The sequence below is a fragment of the Marmota monax genome, unplaced genomic scaffold (genome assembly GCF_021218885.2).
Source record: "Marmota monax isolate L192 unplaced genomic scaffold, Marmota_monax_Labrador192_F-V1.1 WCK01_AAM20220418_F8-fsc00105, whole genome shotgun sequence".
Classification (NCBI taxonomy): Eukaryota; Metazoa; Chordata; class Mammalia; order Rodentia; family Sciuridae; genus Marmota; species Marmota monax.
This window is the reverse complement of record NW_026692947.1, coordinates 2,523,274-2,539,034: the sequence shown is the minus strand read 5'-3', so window position 1 is coordinate 2,539,034 and position 15,761 is coordinate 2,523,274. Positions and strand designations below refer to the sequence as shown.

General features: G+C 41.7%; 1 protein-coding gene across 11 annotated transcripts in view; it reads right to left on the bottom strand.

Annotated features, from left to right (window-relative positions):
* The window catches only part of Cd46 (CD46 molecule), a 39,276-nt gene extending 24,314 nt beyond the window's left edge, over positions 1-14,962 (bottom strand). For 4 of the 11 annotated variants that reach the window (XM_046452119.2, XM_058581932.1, XM_058581933.1 and 1 more), the window contains exons 1-4: positions 14,443-14,962; positions 3,405-3,593; positions 2,983-3,085; positions 756-841 (exon numbers count right to left, since the gene is read on the bottom strand). In XM_046452119.2, the coding sequence (XP_046308075.1) occupies positions 756-841; positions 2,983-3,085; positions 3,405-3,593; positions 14,443-14,563 (499 nt within the window). In that variant the 5' untranslated portion in view covers positions 14,564-14,962. The remainder of the gene's footprint in view (positions 1-755; positions 842-2,982; positions 3,086-3,404; positions 3,594-14,442) is intronic. The other 7 variants (XM_046452124.2, XM_058581931.1, XM_058581936.1 and 4 more) reach the window with 2 other exon arrangements.
* Between the last annotated feature and the right edge of the window lie 799 nt (positions 14,963-15,761).

Genomic DNA, 15,761 nt, shown 5'->3' with positions numbered 1-15,761 from the left:
GTAAAGCTCTATGAATTACCTTCAATAAATTCATCAACATGGAATTTCTTTTTATCCCCCCACGATAGGATTTCTATAAAGCTAGTTGTGAATTGAATATCCATCTAGAAGAGGGTTTCTTTGAGAAGATGCATTATCCCAGGTTCAAGCCATTAACATAGAAAGAACTTCCAGAACAAAACTCATTTTAAGTTACAGAATACTACACAAATATTTGCAAGGCCACACTAAGTTTTGTCCTAGTCATCTTAAGAGATGCTGACAATGCGTTGAGAAAATTTGCCTGTGATTAAAAATAAAACTGAGGGCTAATTGAGAAATGCTTTATAAACATGTTCATTCTCTAAATTGGTGGTTTGCAATAATACCCACACATTTTCAGTTTTTCATTCTCCTCCTCACAGTACAGTAGTTTTTGCAGAGGCTATGAAGCTTGGTAACATGACAGACCAACTCCAAATGTCTTCCTTTAAGCCAGATAAAGGAAGAGACTTGTAAAAATGTAAAGCAATGTCACTATTCTACTATTCTTTTGTTTTAGAAAATTTTCACTAAAAATGTTACATAGGTTAACATGTATCAAGTTTATTGTCCTTAAAATGGTTTAGTAAATAAGAATTTTTAAAGCTTCTCTATTTTCATTCCATCATGATCAATATTAATAGGTATATCCCACATCAAGAAAATCAATGTGTCCAAGACCAAAATGTTTGAGAACTGCCAATCTAAATTTTAAAAAAAAAATTTTTACTTACTTTCACATTGTGGGACTTTACCATCCCAGTGTGGGTTTTCTCCTTTAAGCACACAATTAATGATTGCTTTACCAATTATGTAATAACTAAATGAGAAAAGAAAAAGTTAATGTTTTCTGTAGCAGTCAACAAGATGCACATATTAATGAAGGCAACTTCTAGATAGTTGTTTTTTTACATTGCAGTAGTGAGGGAAAGATACACCAAAGTGCTAAATAAATCTGCAATTTAATCAAATGAAGAGTTTCTCCCCGCGAACACACATTGTCCAACAGCAACATCATCTAAATAAATCTGTTGTTATAAATCTCTCAGTGTGGTCACATTACACATTGATTCTTATGCCTTTACTCACACATTCTGCTTAGTGAGGCCAGTGCTCAAGGAAAGGAGCCTTCCTAGAACTGAACTACCTGGGTTCCTGTCCCTGCTCCATGGCTGACCAGCCACTTGAGCTTTAGGCAAGCCACTTACAGTTTCTCTTGTTCAGTTTCCTCATTAGTTAAAAGAGCATCCAAGTACACGCCCCATAGGTTTGTTTAAAGAATCAGATGAGTTAGTACCTGGCACACAGAAAGTGCTAGCTGAGTGTTAGCTGTTATTAATATTTAGATCAGAATGTATTTCTAGGAATACTCTAGAAGACTCCTACTCAATGAAATCTTCTCTGATGATTGAGAGATTCAGAGGCATCTCTCTTCCTCCTGTATTCTCACTATCATTATGCATTATTCTACTTACATGGTACTGCTCATTTACTATTTTGCTTTTGCTGGGAGCCATTAGCCAAGTAGGTATGACAATTTCCTTGCCAGCGTACCCCATGTTGCTGACATGTTGCAGTGACATTGAATGTAGGTGACCTTGCTCAAGGACCAAGGCAGATTAGGGTGTTCCCAGTTTTAAGATAATCGTGTTTAGGGCGTTCCCAGTTTAGGTTCCAGGTTTAAGGTTTAAGATTATTCCTGCTGGGAATAGGGCGTATCCTGCTGCCTGAGTTCCCCTTGAGTTCTCACGGGATTCAGACAGTATATTTTGGGAGACAGAAGCCCAGTGGAGGTGGATTTGGGCAGAGAACGTGGATTTCCCCAGAACATGATTGTAGACGGCTGGTGTGAGTTCGGGAATAAAGAGTTGCTGTTTGAATCTACAAGCTGTGTGGTGGCTCGTGATTGTGTGCCCAGCCAGACTGCGGCATTTGTGCCCAGCCAGACTGCGGCAGCTTTGATAACTTTCTGTATATATTGTGTTTCTTTATAAGGCTACAATTTCATTGGTTAGGGCCTGTGCTTCAGTTTTCTCAAAAGTGCTGAGCAAGCTCACTAAACGTAACTATCAACTAAACAGGCCAATATTTTTATTGATCAAATTAAAAAATAGCGAAACTGCTTGTTGATAGTCACAGCTCACTTTCCCCACAAGAATCACTTATTTTTAATAAATATAGTGTATTACACTGAATCTCTAAATCCACATTTTTTCATAAATGCCCAATATCCCCAACTTACATCACTAGAAAGAGCTTAAGAACAAAGGCTATTATTGAGTGGCCAGTGTCTCCTTCTGAGATGCTTTAGTTCTTTCTTTTAAAAAAAAAAAAAAAAAAAAAAATATATATATATATATATATATATATATATATATATATTTAGTGTGGATGGACATAGTGCCTTTATTTTATTTATTTGTATGTGGTGCTGAGGATCGAACCCAGTGCCTCATGCATGCTAGGCAAGTGCTCTACCACCGAGCTCCAGCTCCAGCTGCTGGGATACTTCAATTCTTTGTAGCAGTCGCAAAAATAAGGTTTTCCATCTGAAGGATCTTGACCAGGTCAATTTTGATCTGGTTAACACCTTACAAAGATCTCTGGACAGAGGAATGTCTTTGGTTGGCTATTCTACCTCCCATTTCTGGGAGTGCTACTTCAGCTTTTACAAGCACTTAGTTGTGAAGAACCAAGCCACTGTGAGTATGCTATTCCTAACATTTATATGGACTTATTATTAAGTACGGCAAAGAGTATACAGCTTTGTTTTCCTTCAACTTCATTTTATTTATTACACATATTTCCTGTCTCTAATAAAGTACCCAAGGACTGTTTGGCTAGAAGTAGAACTTCACCCAGAAAGCAAAATTAAACAAAGTTTATGTGAATGCTTAAGAAGAGAAGAAAAACAAAAAGCATCAGTAACATTGACCTTATTTCTTGTAAGGAGCAACTTACCCACTAGAACAAGAAAAATGAACTTGAGCACCCCACTGGTAAGTTCCATTTGGGTAATCGGCTTTGCCAAATTTAGGATCACCTAAATATGGACATTTTCTTTCTAAAAGAAAATAATTGTGAAATTTTAAAATTCAGTTTCAAAACATACTTGAATCAAAGTCAAAACTCGGCTTTGCTCTTTGAATTTATGGAATATTATTTTCTTTAACTACTGAATAGCAAGGGCAATGTAAGATTCACAGTTACTCAGGCAACCAAGAAAAAGACTCCCTAAAAAATTCTCAAATCCTGCAAAACCACACTTAATCCAAAGTCTTGTTTCATGTGAGAAAATCATCATTGCAATAGTGGCAGATGCTCTCTAAAATGTGGGGGAAATCTCTAGAGCAAGCAAAAACGATAAAGTTGTATTTACTTACTCATACAGGCATCATCTGAAATAGGCACCCAGGTATGATTCGGCTCACAAGTAGCAATGGTGAGAAACCCCAATACTTGGTCATATCCTTTTTTACACCTATAAGTTACTTCTTCTCCAACCTCATAATAGGGTTTAGGTTTGCCAACGAGCTCCAAAGCTTGAAATGGTGGTGGCAGTACACAGGCATCTAGGGATAATGGAAGGAGAACATGAAGATGAAGCAGTAATTCAACTTTCACCAGAGACTGTGGTTTGGCAACAAGTAGCACACAGAAAATGGAAAGGCCCTTGGAAAGATTCCAAATGACTGTTGTATGCTTTACTCAAGAAGTGCTGCTCATGGAAGATGCCCCTTATTTTGCATAACATTCAATTAGCTTTTGGCTTACTTCAGAATAAACCAAATTTGTACTCAATCTCAAACTGAAGAGATACTATCAATGTTTTTGGTCTTAAAAAAAAAGGTGTGTGTGTGTGTGTTATGTGTGTATGTGTGTGTGTGTGTTTCCACATTTTCTTGTAAACTCATTTCAAAATTAACCTTTCCCCTAAGAAGTCATCTCTAGTATACAGCACTCTGCTTAGATTACGCTTCCATAATCTGAAACATTAATTTATAACAGCTTGTCATTTCAGGTTCAATCTTTCCTTAGAAGGCATGTCTCCAGAGGTCAGGAACCATGTCTTCTTTTCCTGCTATACTCTGTCCCCAGTGTGGGCTCAAGAAATGCTGTGGTAAGAGGTGATTATTAAATAAGCATTGTAGATTTTCATAGATCAACATAAATAGGACCAAAGTATTTCAAAATACATAACTTCACTCCATGTGCTTCATGTAAGTGAACTGAACTTCTAATAAGTAAACAAATGCCATGTAAATATAAAAGGTTCCCACTTTGGATGGCATTTCATAAACTGCCCCCACCTTGCTCTCTTGAATACTGAACACTATTAAATCTTCCTTCATCAATCACTGCACCACACACTCCCTTGGGAGCCTGAGGTAGCTGTGGTGCTGTGTATCCTACCCATCTCACAAGGAAAGAACATTGCTGTCCTTCTAGAACATTCTAATTTCCTTTTTGTCTTTTGTTTGAACACCGACACTCCACCTATTCATCTTCCTTGACCTATCTGAGCATTTATAAACCTAGCAACAGTTACAAAAGATACGATGAAGGAGACAGTAAGTGGAGGCTGAACTTGTTCAAAGAATGCAAAAGCTTCTCCTGTGAGGTACGGATCTAAGAAGACAGGTCTGTTTTGACCCAGAGGAGCCTTGTCTTTCTTATTCCCTGGATCTCACTCATACTTCAGATGCAAAGATGGGTCAAGAAAATTCTAAATGATAGAAATGTTTCTCTCATGTCATATTCTAAAATTCTCTCTATACACCTAGTCCAACATAATATTTACATTGTATTCTGCAATCCACCTAGGGGCTACCACCCTGGTTTTAATATCTGAACATTCCTCCATCAACTGCCTAAAACAATAGCAAAAAGCAAACAAAAAATCTTAGTAATGAAAAGCATCATCTAAAAAAGACATGAGAGTTGAATTTTATTACCGATAGTAAATTTACTGAATATCCGGAGCCACAAATTTTCATTTTACAATAGGAGAAAAGGGGCGGGGCTAGAAACACTACCTGATTCTATCCTAGATACCAATGCTTAACACCATTTTAGACTTTAGAACTACCAGGACAGAAATCAAGTAACAGCATGCAATTTACAAAATTATACAAGTATCCTTTGCTTTATGCATTCAATTTTAGTAACTGGCTTGAAAACAGAGGATTCTTAATTTGACTTTCAATGTGGTGCTCTATAAGATACGTCAATTAGATGGTCTAGTCTATTCAACTGTCATGAAGTTTCCTTCTCCCTAACATGCATCAAGAAAGATATACTTTCAACAGTGTGCAGAATCAAAATTTTTAGTTTGGTAACCAGTACATTCCAAGCTTTATACACTGTAATAATTAAGGCTAATACCACACTATTGTTTAATTGAATTTGCTCTCTTGCTCAGAACATTAAATTTTTTTTCCTATTGAGATTTTCAAGCTAACCATTCTCAGCTGCAGTATCTTGATTAATTTTTTCCTAGATAGTTTACAATGTTATTAAATTTAAGTGGCAATGCTGAACTGTAATAGATGCCATTATATAATATGATAGGCTGTCCCAGGTGAGTTTCAGTATAAAGTGAATTAGTTCTCTATACTAGATCCACTGAACTGTTCACCTTCTCCACACTTACACCTGCTTGCAAAAATGAACTCTCTGACAAATGTACACATTCACACCACCACTCAGATACCACCAGAAATTTCTGGTGTCTCACCACAAATGGAACTGCAATGAAACCTGACCATCTTGTGCCTTCTCCTACTGTTCTCACAAGCAGTTTTTAAACTCTTTGCTTCCTCAAAATGCAGGCTGTGATTTCTATATCTTCTATTCTAAATTTTATTCCTTATTTCCCACTCATTTCTAGGCCCACAAAAATCACTACTAATCACTTTCAAAGTCATTAACTGGCCTCTTCCTCATTAAGTTCATACTAAGAGTCTTTTCCTCATGAGTTGCATTACCCTTTGGATGATACTAGAGATTTGGGTCCCCCCTGACTTCAGCGCTGTCATCTGCTCTGGAATGATTGGTCTCTCTCTTCTCTCTTCCTCCCCGGCTACGTACCCCTCCTTGGCTTCCTAGAGAATACACCACCCCGAGTTTCAGTTTTTCCTCTGTTTCTCTTCCTTTTCTGCCTTTATGGGATCCTAGATGTCCCTAATGAGTCTGTTTGAGGATCTCCTGTTTCTTCATTCTGCAAGACCCCTCTCTTGACTTCATTACTGGTGATAACCAATAGCCTTCCAGGCCCCTGTTTCTATCCTTGGTTTCTAGCTGCCAAGCCTATATATTCATTGCCTCCCCCACATGGGTCTAACACAGCAAAGCTTGAGTGTGGTCACTTTTGATTTATTATATTTGCACATATCCAGCAAACAAGTTTTGTTTCCACAGCTGAAATGCTCTATTCCTTTACTTCTTATTCAAGCCCCCAGCATTTCTCATCTGAATTGCTGCAAGAGTTTCTCTTTACCTATCTTGTCACCTCTTTCATTGAACTGATTTTTTTTCACATTGCTAACAAAGTAATATTTATATGATGCATTAATCGACATTCTTCCAAGACAGATAGGGACAAATTAAAGTCCCTCACTATAGAACCTTGCTCACCCTGGCAAACTACTCTCAAGCCATTCTCTGTTACTTGGAGGCCTATACAGGTGTGCTTTCCAACACTTTAGGTCTTCATGCATCATTTGATTTCAGTTTTGACCAGCAAGAGTGCCTTTCTCTCACTTCCCACATCCTGTCCTCCCAGCCTCATCTTAGATGACTCTTTTTCCTTGAAGCATCTTGATATCTCTCGCTCAAAAAATCGTTTTGCCATCCCCAGCGACTTTGAGGCTGAGGCAGAAGGATAGCAAGTTTCAGCTAGCCTGGGCAACTTAGTGAGACCCTGTATCAGAATAAAAAGAAAAAGCGCTGGGATGTAGCTCAGTGGGAGAACTCTTGCCTAGCATGTGGGAAGCCCTAGAACCCAAACAAATAAATAAACAAAAACTCCCTCAAACAAACAAAAATAAAAGTCGGGGTTAAGTGCCCTTATGATGCCCCAATTTACTCCTTTCACAGATGTTTTCATATTGTGCTTACTGGTTGTTTACTCCCTTTTGAGGATGGTGGCTCATTCATCTTTGCATGTCTAGTACCTAGTATCAGAGCTGCATGAGTACTGCCATCAGATCTAGATACACTTAAATCAAAACTCAAATTCTTCACTCTTCAGCCAACTTGCTTTGGTGAAATCTGAAAATCATAATTCTTTTCTTTGCTGTTTTTATGCCAGTCTTCAAAATTTTTTCCTTGGTTATAAACATTTCTCTTTATAAGAGATTTATTTCTTTCATGTCAAAATGTTTATACTGTATTAGTTTATTATGGATCCAGTCTCCATTACTGCTATTATTAGAAATGGCATTGGGCTGGGGATGTGGCTCAAGCGGTAGTGCGCTCGCCTGGCATGCGTGCGGCCCAGGTTTGATCCTCAGCATCACATACAAAACAAAGATGTTGTGTCCGCCGATAACTAAAAAATAAATATTAAAATTCTCTCTCTCTCTCACTCTCTCTTAAAAAAAAAAGAAATGGCATTTTAACATCATCAAAGGTGAACTCCAAATATGGTGAGTTACATTTTTTTTCAAAAGTTATAATTATAGTAACAACACACCAGAACCTGTTTCTTAGAACAATACCGACGATAAAACAATTCATTGTTTTTTAGCTAACTTCATCTTCATAATCATCCTTTGAGATTGATACCATTTCCCCCTTAAGCTAAGCAAACTAAGGCATCATAAAGTGAAGTAACTTGCTCAAGAATATATCTAGCCAGGCACGGTGGCACACACCTATAATCCCAGTGGCTCAGAAGACTGAGGCAGGAAGATCACAAGTTCAAAGCCAGCCTCAGCAACTGTGAGGCTCTAAGCAACTCAGTGAGACCCTTTCTGTAAATAAAATACAAAATAGGGCTGGGGATGTGGCTCAATGGTTGAATACCCGTGAGTTCAATCCTTAGTACCCGCCCCCTCAAAAAAAAAAAGAATACATTCCTAGTAGGTGACAGACCCAGGATTCAAGCCAGGTAGCCTGATTGCCAGAACACACCATGACCCATTACCAACCTGCTTCCCATTCCCATCTCCCATCTGGAACCCTCACACACTGACACCATCTTAACACTATCTATAATATAGTGCTCAAGAAATTGTCTTCTGCTGTGCCTAGGAAAATTAATGCAACCCTAGTTTAGATTCATGTTGTTCTAAGTTGAATAAAAGAGTTCACATTGCCCTAAATGGACAGGTAATCACATCAGAGTCTGAATTTGCAGTGGTGATGATTTATTCCTAATTAGCCTGTTGCCTCTCACAGATACTCTGTTTTCCAGATTTCTCCCTTTATCCTGCCTCCTTTGCCCAACATTGAGCAGCTTGGCAGTCCAGCTGCATCACATCTGAACACCTTTGCTTCTGCACCTTGGCTCCAGACATCCTTCCTCCTAGGTTGGCCACAACTCCTGTTCAACTCTTATCTTTCCAGACTTAAGTCACCCATGGCTTCCTCTAGGAAACTTTTTCTGCCTCCTCCTGGGAAGTAGTAACTGGCTGCCTTCCTCTGGACTCTCCTGTGTATGGATCTCTCTCAGGTAACTAGCACCTGTTCTTGTTTGTAACCGCATGAATAGCTGTATTCATCCATAGGGTAGCACTGCTACCAGACACAAAACAATGATCAAGAATATGCTGGAACACGTTTATTATTGAAAATAATCATGTTAAAGTTTTATGCACTGGAGAACAGAGAATTGGCCAATTCTTTTGTTGTCCATCTCCCAGTTTTCTAGAGACTTAGCTGATGACCAGATGAACACTGCTCCTTTTTAGCACTGTAGCATGCAGGGTAGGAAAACCAAGAAACTGCCAGACAAATACTATTGCTGTTACTAATTGTAAAGAAGAAAAATGCCTAAAATAGGCAGATGAGACCATGCATCACAGGAGATTGTGGGTTTTCCCTGAAAAAGCAGCTTCACTTCTGGAGGAAGGAGACTGGTCCCCAAATTTTTTTTTCTTTCCTAAATTGCACAAATGCTCCCTTCTGCAGTCTCTCCCATTTGGCAGCCACCTTTGAGGTGTTAGGACTCCCATGCACATCACTATCTAATTATAAATGTTTCTCCTCATGAAAGAGTGGCCTGCTCCCTAAATGATAACCATTTTACCCACTTCTTCTCCCTGCAAGCAGTGAGCTCTCTGTTCATCAATCTTGACTTTACCTGGCAACCATACACTTAACCTTGTTTTTCCAAGTTTCAGTGTTGTTACCTTTCCTGTTACACTCTATTCATTTTACTTATTCATTTTCCTGTATTTCAAATAGCTTCCATCATTTTCTTAAACTTCTAATTTAAAGCCTATTCTAAAAAATATTCTTAAAAAAAATAATTCCTTTTGTTTTCTATCATCACTATGCTTGATTCTCCTCTCTCCCTTTTGAAATGAACTTTTTAGCGATCAATAAGAAGCAAGACTAGAGTATTAGGAGCCCTGGAGAGCCTATATATGGGGGAAGGCAGGTCCTTTCTGACCCTCAGCTGCCCCTGTCCTAGCTCCACAGAAAGACCAGCCCACGGATGGTTATTTAAAGAACTATTCTCCTGCAGGCAGGAGGAATTTTTCTTGTGCACTTAAATCCTCACCAAATAGGAAACTTAGGGTTTTTTTTTTTTTAGTACTTCGTGTTTATATAAGAATGTTGATATTGAATCAAAAAAATGGCCATTTGGAACAATAAATGTGATAAGACAGATAACATCTCTCTGCCTTCTAATGGTGGGGGGGAGAGAGAATAGAAAATTTTAGAAGGGTGATTACAATTTAGGAGGCATTTGCACTGGTGTGTGTGTACCAGAAACACGGTAGTCAGGGAAGGTCTCTCTGAGGGGTGTTAACAGTCCAGCTGAGTTTGCAGGATAAGACACAGCTTTAGATTATACAGTGAAAGACCTTCGGCCTATTTGATGAGCAGAAATGTCACCTTCCCTCTAGTCACTTGTTAAATGCAGGGAAGCATGCTCCTTTCCTCTAGAGCACTCCAGTTGGTTTGTATCTATGCATTAATATTATTCATTGGTTAATGTCTGTTACTTCCAATACATCTTAGCAGATATTTATAGATTGCCTACTACGAGTCTGGCACTGGGGATATAACAGCAAAATAAAGTCCCTGCTTTGTGCACTTATGTATGTGTAAACAATTAATGAAAGAAGGACCATGGCAATAGGCATGGCCTATTATTGTCTACCAGTATGACCTCAGGACCAGCACAGGACTTGGAACCAACCTAGAAGTCAAATATTGTTCAATGAATGCTGCTAAGAAATGCAGCATACCAGCTGTATATGTAATAGGATCCTACATAGAACATGGGTATAGAAACACACAAAGTGTATTAAAAAACAGGAGATACAAAAAATGGTTAATTTTGTGTAAACTTTATACAATAATCATATATCTCTCTTCCCCGCCCCTCCCTCTCTCTCTCTCTATATATATATACCAGGGATTGAATCTAGGGATGCTTAACCATTGAGCCATACCTCCCAACCTTTTTTAAATTTTTTGAGTCAGGACCTCACTAAATTGCTTAGGCCTCCATCACTAAATTACTGAGGCTGGCCTTGAATTAGTGATCCTCTTGGCTCAGTCTCTCCAGTGGTGGGGATTATAAGTGTGCCACTGCACCTGGCAAGCATATATTTTGAAAAAAGTATTTATTCCATTCAATGAAAGGCACAACAAACAGTGGAATGGGCCTTCATCCTTAGTTACTGAGCTGTTGGTGAGGATAATTTCCCACTAGGTTTGGCTAGTGATGTTTATAGACTGCTCCTCTGAACCATGACCCTATAAGGGAAACAATCACCCCATCCCCCCCCAAAATTAGGTTATAATATCTAATGCGATCTGTATTGGTTGGGAACAGGAAGATAACTCCATAGACAAAAACCAAAACATCTGGGGCTGGGGTTGTGTGAGGCACTGTTATGGGGAGACACCTCAGAGAGCACTCTTAAGTCCGAATTTTAAATCAAAAGAGAGCTTTATTTACCTGGCCAGGGACTGTCACTCACCACAGAGACTCAAGCTCTGTGGGAGGACAGCAGCTTCCTGGTCCATCCAAAGAGAATAGAAGCACAAAAAACCACAACTCAGTGACTTGCTTATCGTCATGTAAGCTAGCCAGTCAGAGAAATTAAAATATTGATAAGTGGAACCTGTGGGCTCTAAGCAGGACTGATATTTTCCAGCCAGCAAGCATGTGATGAACAGAAGCTAAAATAGCATTATCTTTGCAGTTCAGTTGACCACAGTCCTGGGTTCAAGCAGGTGCTAAACAGTCACATAAGTGAATTTGGGCGGGGGTCAGCTGGGTGAGGATCTACTTCAAGGTCATGTAGACCCACAAGGGCTTTCAAACCCAGGATGTAGCTCACCACGACCACTGCTGCATCCTGAGTAGGGTACAATTTGTAGGGTACAATTTGTAGGGTACAAAGTACAGAAATGCTGCAGTCTGTCTGGGCACAAAATAACCGAGCCACCACAAAGCCTTGTAGATTCAAACAGCAACTCTTTATTCCTCGAACTCTCACCTGCCTCTACACGCACGTTCTGGGAAAAATACACTCCCTCCACCGGCTCTGCGTACCAATTCTCTCAGAACCCCTTGAGAACTCAACGGGAACTCAAGGAGCGGGCGCCTGAGGCAGCAGGATATGCCCTACGCCCTATTCCCAGAAGGATCCACCCTAAACCTGGAGCCACCCTAATCCAGCAGGATCCACCCTAAACCCAGAGCCACCCTAATCCAGCAGGATCCACCCTAAACTCCCGGCCACCCTAATCCCTGAGCAGGGTCACCTTTCAACCAAAAATGCCATGCATCCTACTTGGCTATGGCTCTCAGCATCGAAAGACATTTTTTTTTTTTTTTAATAAGAAAACAGCTTTCATTTCAGTTTCTCAGAAACGGCTCTTGTAACAGTTTTAATAGAAGGCAGCAAAATGGAGTCTTAGGGCTGCCTATGCCAGTTCTTGCTTTATAATTGTCTTATCTCACTTATCAAAATCTTATACCTATAATCTGTATTTTTTTTTTTACTAATCTATAACCTATTACACTCTTATTGATTGTATTTATCAGTTCACACCACAACAAACTAGTGATAAAACATCATGTAATGCTTCCTCTTCTCAGAAAACTCTTTAAAGTAAGACAAAAAAAAAAAAACATTTAAGGATGTACAAAACAAAGTGGACTGACTTTGACTCATAATGAGACTGAGACTGTTGGGTTCAGAGCAGGCTGAACAGATGTTGGCTGCAAGATAGCCCACGCACTCAAACCCCCCTCTATCTGGTCCTTTATCACCTGTTTGCCTCAAGTCTGAACATTCAACCCTGCTTAAGGCTGAACACTTAACCCCCCCTTGGGCCAACAAGGCAGCTTGCAGACCCAGAGGCCCCATTAGATTTGGGCTATAAAAACTCCCTCCTGCCAGGCCCGCCTCTCTCTTGCTCTTTCTCTCTTGCTCTCTCTCTCTTGCTCTTTATCTTTCTTACCCGTGCTCTCTGTCTCTCTCTTGCTCTTGCTCTCTCCCTGTTCATCTCTTTTCTCTCTCTCTCTCTTTCCTTCTTTCCTTTCTCTTTGTTGCACTGCTGCAATAAAGATCTTTTGGTTGCTCTGAGTGTTGTGGTCACTTTCCTTTCAGAGACCAACAGTGAGACACACAACAGACAAGGCATCATAAACAAACCTAACTGACCAGAGATTTAGATATTTTTTTTTTAAATATTTTTTTTTTAGATGTAGATGGACACAACACAATGCCTTTATTTTTATGTGGTGCTGAGAATCAAACCCTGGTCCTGGCGAGCGCTCTACCACTGAGCAACAATCCCAGCCCCTAGATAGGGTTTTTAACCCCAGATGGGCCAGTGAGCGACTTCTGGATGGACACTGCCCTGGACCGAGAAGTATGTGCTGCGTCCAGCCTTCCCTAATGTCCCCAGACTGTGGATCCACACAAACCAAGTTTTAAGTTTCAAGCTTACCTTTCCCTGGAGAACTAAGTGCTCTCAAATAGGCAGACTGCAGGTTTGGCAGGAGCCAATGAGGAGAGGACCCCGGTCTGAGAAGTTCTCCTCAGAGGACTGCCCCAGGTTGTCTCCAGCCCACTGGGTCTCCTGGGTGTTTCCGAGCATTGTCCCATTTATGGGACAATAAATAAATATCTCTTCTTTTCCCGGCCAAGGCACCAAATGTTATGGAGAGACACCTCAGAAAGCACTCTTAAGTCCGAATTTTAAATTAAAAGAGAGCTTTATTTACCTGGCAGGGACTGTCACCCACCTCAGAGACTCAAGCTCTGTGGGAGGACAGTCCTTGGCCAGGTAAACAAAGCTCTCTTTTAATTTAAAATTCGGACTTAAGAGTGCTTTCTGAGGCGTCTCCCCATAACAGCACTGAGTTCGATCCTCAGCACCACATTAAATAAATAAATAAATAAATATGTATTGTGTCCATCTACAACTAAAAAAGAAAAAGAAATTGAAATTAAAAAAAAAAAACCCATCCACTTGTACACCAAGACCAATTCTGTGTGGGGCAACAAAGAAGCTTCACATGGTGCACCCTTCCCACCCCGTCTAAACTCAGACACTGAGAAATTGCTCTCACCCGGCAAAAGCAGGGCAACCTACCCTCCCCAGAGCCAAACAGTGAGCTTACCTTGGCACTGCAGAGCAGGCCACTTTTGCATAGCACACTGAACAATGCCTCGCCAGGTCTCCTGCCAGGTGTCCCACAGCTCAGCTCCTTTAGGCACCGCAGACGCCCTGCAACTCTTACTGCGGTTACAGCGAGACCCAAAAGAGCAGCCCCTTTCTCCAAGGCACTAACCTGTGCAGGGAATACCGGGCAAACTCTAACCACCCCCGGACAGCACGGACCCTAGCCACACCTCCTTGCACCTGAGCATTCTATAAGCCTCACCTGGAGCTCCCATGCGCGCTCCCCATCCAGAATTGGCTCAACCCCGGAAACGCGGCGAGTGTTTGCTAGGGCCACAGCTAGACCCAGGGCGAACCTCCGCCTCTCAGGCACCGCTCCAGCCGCCAGAGCAGGGCTTCACTTCTTGCACAGCAGGGTCGCCACAGTGCCCAGCCCGAGTGCGCGTCCTGGAAGCGCTTAACGCACCACCCCTAGGAAAACCCTGGCCGCGTCCTCTACCCCAACCTCAGTCAACCGCAGGTCCACCCAGACCCGCGGCCCCCAAACCAAGCTCCAGCCTCTTTGTCGAGTGCGCAACCTCTTCAGGCTCTTACCAGAGAGTGTAAACAGCAGGCATGCCAAAGTCGCTAGAAAGATCCCTAGTAGGCACCGCTGTAAAGTAAAGGAACTCTTTCCGCGGCCGGGAAGCGCCGTGCAGGGCGCGGAAGACACCATCACCTTTCAGAAGATGAACAGGAAAACAGTGCCAGCCAAGCAGGGGAGTCCCTTTTGAGCCCGTTTGTCATACGCAACAATCCCCAAATTCACAAAGTGTGCAGGGCCGCCAGAAAAGTGGGCGTGGCTGGGCCAGCGCCCCTGTCGGAAGTGACTCTAGGCGGAGCCACTGCGCCTATCCGGCGACATCAGGGCGGGGTCTCGGCGCGCTTTGCTCCAGGGCCTCCAGGGGACCCGGGGTGCTCCGGGCTGGAGCGATACCCGGGTTATCAGCTGCAGTCAGCTCCTCCAGAGCCTCACGGCGCTCTGGCTGCGTTCTCTGCAGACCACTCTCCAGGCGCTGGCTTGAGGGAAAGGGTTGGCTTACCGCCTCTTTTGTAAACTGTTTACCACCTGACTGTGGAGTGGTGGAAAGGGAACTAACTGCTGGCTTTGTCATCATTTCCGGCCACTCAGGCCTGAAGAACAGCGATCTAAAAATAGAAATCCAGAGCTCGGGCTGCGAGTCACTGTGGGGCCAGCACCCCTTGGGACTAATCCTGGTGAGCCTTAGGCTGCCGCACTGCCTGGGCCCTTACTCTGTGTCTGGCATTAATCAGGCATTATTAGGAACAATACTTGTCTTCAAGTAACAAGTCTTCAACTAACAAGTCTTCCTTGCTTAAATGCCTGCTGCTAAATTCCTCAGGGCCTTCTCTTCAGTCTCCAAAATCTCACAGGTTTGACCCCCGCACCCTCAATCCCTAAGGTAATTCGTTCTTCCTCCTCTTTCCTTGAGAAAACCCATGGGAAAGTAAAATAGCATCTCCTGGTTATTAGCATATCGGGACTCCTTAGAGGAGTCCCTTAGGACCCTTGTCCTAGAACAACTAAATTATTGAACCCAGGGGCGCTTAACCACTGAGCCACATCCCCAGACTCCCCACCGGACCTTTCTTGTTTTGTTTTGTTTTGTTTTGTTTTAACTTAGACACAGGGTCTCACTGAATTGCTTAGGGCCTTGCTAAATTCCTGAGGCTGGTTTTAAACTTGTCATCCTCCTGTCTCAGCCTTCGGAGCTGCTGGGATTACAGGAGTGTGCCGCCACGTCTGCCAGCAGAACTAAAAGTTTTATGGGAGACAAAATATACATGCATGAAAAATGAAAGAACAGGATAAGTGTAAAATTCCTGGAAGGAATGAGTGTGATAGGATTTGG